The 3,137-nt window shown below is 36.0% G+C and overlaps 1 protein-coding gene across 5 annotated transcripts in view; it reads left to right on the top strand.

The window, feature by feature from the left end:
* Positions 1–3,137, top strand: part of FAM172A (family with sequence similarity 172, member A) — a 357,065-nt gene that overhangs the window by 17,909 nt on the left and 336,019 nt on the right. For all 5 annotated transcript variants that reach the window (XM_014543960.1, XM_014543961.1, XM_014543963.1 and 2 more), the window contains one exon: positions 2,164–2,264. In XM_014543960.1, the coding sequence (XP_014399446.1) occupies positions 2,164–2,264 (101 nt within the window). The remainder of the gene's footprint in view (positions 1–2,163; positions 2,265–3,137) is intronic.

Genomic DNA, 3,137 nt, shown 5'->3' with positions numbered 1-3,137 from the left:
GCTGACTGAAAGCCGGTTTCTAGGGTTTTGTTTAGCTTCTATATTTGCAACATAGTTGCTTAGAGTTGCAGCTGAGAGGCCGGCAAGTCAGGCGGGGAACGTTGGAGTTCGCCATCACTGGAGCAAGCAAGCCTCCCTGTTCGCTTCAGTGTATGGCTGCCGGCCGCCAATTTGGCTGACAGTTAATTTGCATAAGGATATGCTGATTAGCCAATGGGAAGGGTAGCGGTCGTACGCTAATTACCATGTTTCTCTTTTATTACTGTATATGAGAAGTATTATGTCCAAAATGAGTAGAGAATTAATAAACAAAACAAAAAAAACTTCTCTTTGAGATGTTGATGAAAGTGGTCTGTTAAATTGACTTACCAGCTAGGTAAGTCAGTTCTCTTTCACACAGTAGTCTCTCAGAAAATACACTTCAGATTTCTGTTACACATTACTATGTCATGTACCTTTAAGGCTGCTTTAGTCAAAATCACAATTGTTAAACTTGTAGGTGTCATCAGTCTACTTGTATTGATATTTTATATGGGAATTTCCCTTTCCTAGAAAGCAAACCATAGATACATCTATTTTTACGACATTAGATGACAAAGAATATGATAGTGATTCAGTGTAGTGTCTCATGTCGAGAGTACTAAAAAGAACTTTATGATAAAGGATTAGCCTTTATTTTATATATTAAAAATATCCATTTTATGTGAGGTAAAATTGATACATAAAAATACTGAAGTAGTTTTACTTGGAGTAGTATATTTCCTGGGTTCAGTTTTAGTGCCATAACTTTCAAGTCTTTCTCCACTCCTGCATGCCCTCATTGGATAAAAATCATATACTAACTCCACTCATCTTGGTCATGTTCCTCTTCTGCCTCTAAACCTCTTCTTGTGTCTCACTACTCTTAGGACAAAGTCCAAGCCCAGTAATTTGGGCCTTCTACTATTTGATCCCAACATGTGTTAATAGTGTTAAATCATAGTATTTGCCTCAATATTCCTTTGTTTCTATTAAACTGAGTTGTTTCCTGTTATTTGAATTTGCTGTCATTTTTCGTAATTTTGTTTATGTTGCTGGGAACCAGGGGAAGTTAAAGCAATTGGTCTGTGGTCTATTTCTCTTCTGATTCCCAGGGGAATATTAGGGAAATAAAGAAGACAGGTGGCCTGCTCTTTTCTCCTTGACAACATGCTGATAATTTAATCTTTTAGTGAATACAGACTAGTGTTTGCTATGAAGAGAGTCCTTCTCCATGGAATACACTCAGCAGGATAACTCATTTGGTATTGCTTATGGTAAACAAACCTTTAATCTATGAAACTGTGAGGTATGCTTCTTTGAAGAATATTACATAGCAGTACCACTCTCTGGCACATAAAATGGAAGTATTTATGTAACTAAATGCTCACCAATGTGTAAGGTAAGCTGTATGACCCACATAGAGACTTCACCTATTCTGGACCAGAGAGTGCTGTCCACTGAGAGGAAAGGGTCTGGGAAGAAATTCCCAGGCTCTTTCAGACCTCTCTCCCTGTTTTGTCTGCTCCTCTTGATCACTTTAACCCTTGAAATTATTAGTAAAGTTATTGATTATCAGTAAAAGCTCTCAATTGAGTGAGTCTGCCTTGACGGTCTAAGCCAGTATTGGCTCACTCACTTCCTCTCTCCATTTTTCTTTGAAATTCATCCCATATTTCAAAGCCTAGTTGAGAAATCTCACCAAAACCTTCTGAACATATTCTAGCCTATAGCGATCCTTCAAATGAATCCAAACTCATCTTAGACTTCTTTGACTACATAAATTGCCTGTGACAGTTTTTAGATTATTAACTTCCTTCTTGCTTAACTTCTTTTTCATACCTATGCTTTTACTCTTCAGGTAGCCTGTAAGCTTAAGAACTGGTATTTTATATATTGTGGGCCCTCAAATACTGTTACTTTACTTTAGATTAGAAAATGAAGATAAAAAATCATAGCATTTGAGTGCTTGGAGCCATATTTATATGTTTGTATCATACTGATATTTAAAGAGAAAATCTAATGAAAAAAAATGAAACAGTTCTGAGAAAGTTATTTTAAATTTTTAATCAGACATTAGTTGTACTTTCGATATTATTATACATTTACTCTGAATCATAGCAATATTGTTTGTTTATCTTCTAGAGGGACAGTTAAGACACATAAAAACTGGGGAACCATTTGTTTTTAACTACCGAGAAGACTTGCACAGATGGAATCAGAAAAGATACGAAGCTCTAGGAGAGGTATGGTCATATATACAATGTCTACCTTATATTTTTCAAATTTTGAATAGTCCAAATAAAAGTTTTAAAGTTGAAGTAGTTTATGGACTTGTTCTACAAAAAGTGATTTCAAAAAGATTTTGTTAGATTATTTTTTTAGGTTATTTTTAATGGTTGTTAGAAATGCATTGTCAGTTTAAAAGTTTGTTGTTCTACGTACATATCCTTCCTATGACCTTAATATTTTGTAGTGAGTCATTATATTAGAAACACAATGCCAATTTTTTTTTCTGTTAATAAATCTTTATTGTTCAGATTATTACAGTTGTTCCTCTTTTTCCCCCCATAGCTCCCCTCCACCCGGTTCCTAACCCACCCCCTGCCCTTACCCCTCCCCCCTACTATTCTTGTCCATAGGTGTACGATTTTTGTCCAGTCTCTTCCCGCACACCCCACACTCCCTTCCCCCGAGAATTGTCAGTCCACTCCCTTTCTATGCCTCTGATCCTATTCTATTCACCAGTTTATTCTGTTTGTCAGATTTTTTATTCACTTGATTTTTAGATTCACTTGTTGATAGATATGTATTTGTTTTCACTTTGTTGTTCATAATTTTTATCTTTACCTTCTTCTTCTTCTTCCTCTTAAAGAATACACTTCAGCATTTCATATAATACTGGTTTGGTTGTGATGCACTCCTTTAGCTTTTTCTTGTCTGTGAAGTTCTTTATCTGACCTTCAATTCTAAATGATAGCTTTGCTGGGTAGAGTAATCTTGGTTGTAGGTTCTTGCTATTCATCACTTTGAATATTTCTTGCCACTCCCTTCTGGCCTGCATAGTTTCTGTTGAGAAATCAGCTGACAGTCGTATGGGTACTCCCTTGTAGGTAACT

The sequence above is a fragment of the Myotis brandtii genome, unplaced genomic scaffold (genome assembly GCF_000412655.1).
Source record: "Myotis brandtii unplaced genomic scaffold, ASM41265v1 scaffold344, whole genome shotgun sequence".
NCBI lineage: Eukaryota > Metazoa > Chordata > Mammalia > Chiroptera > Vespertilionidae > Myotis > Myotis brandtii.
Note: the sequence above shows the minus strand (reverse complement) of the source record. Positions and strands in the feature narration are given on the sequence as shown.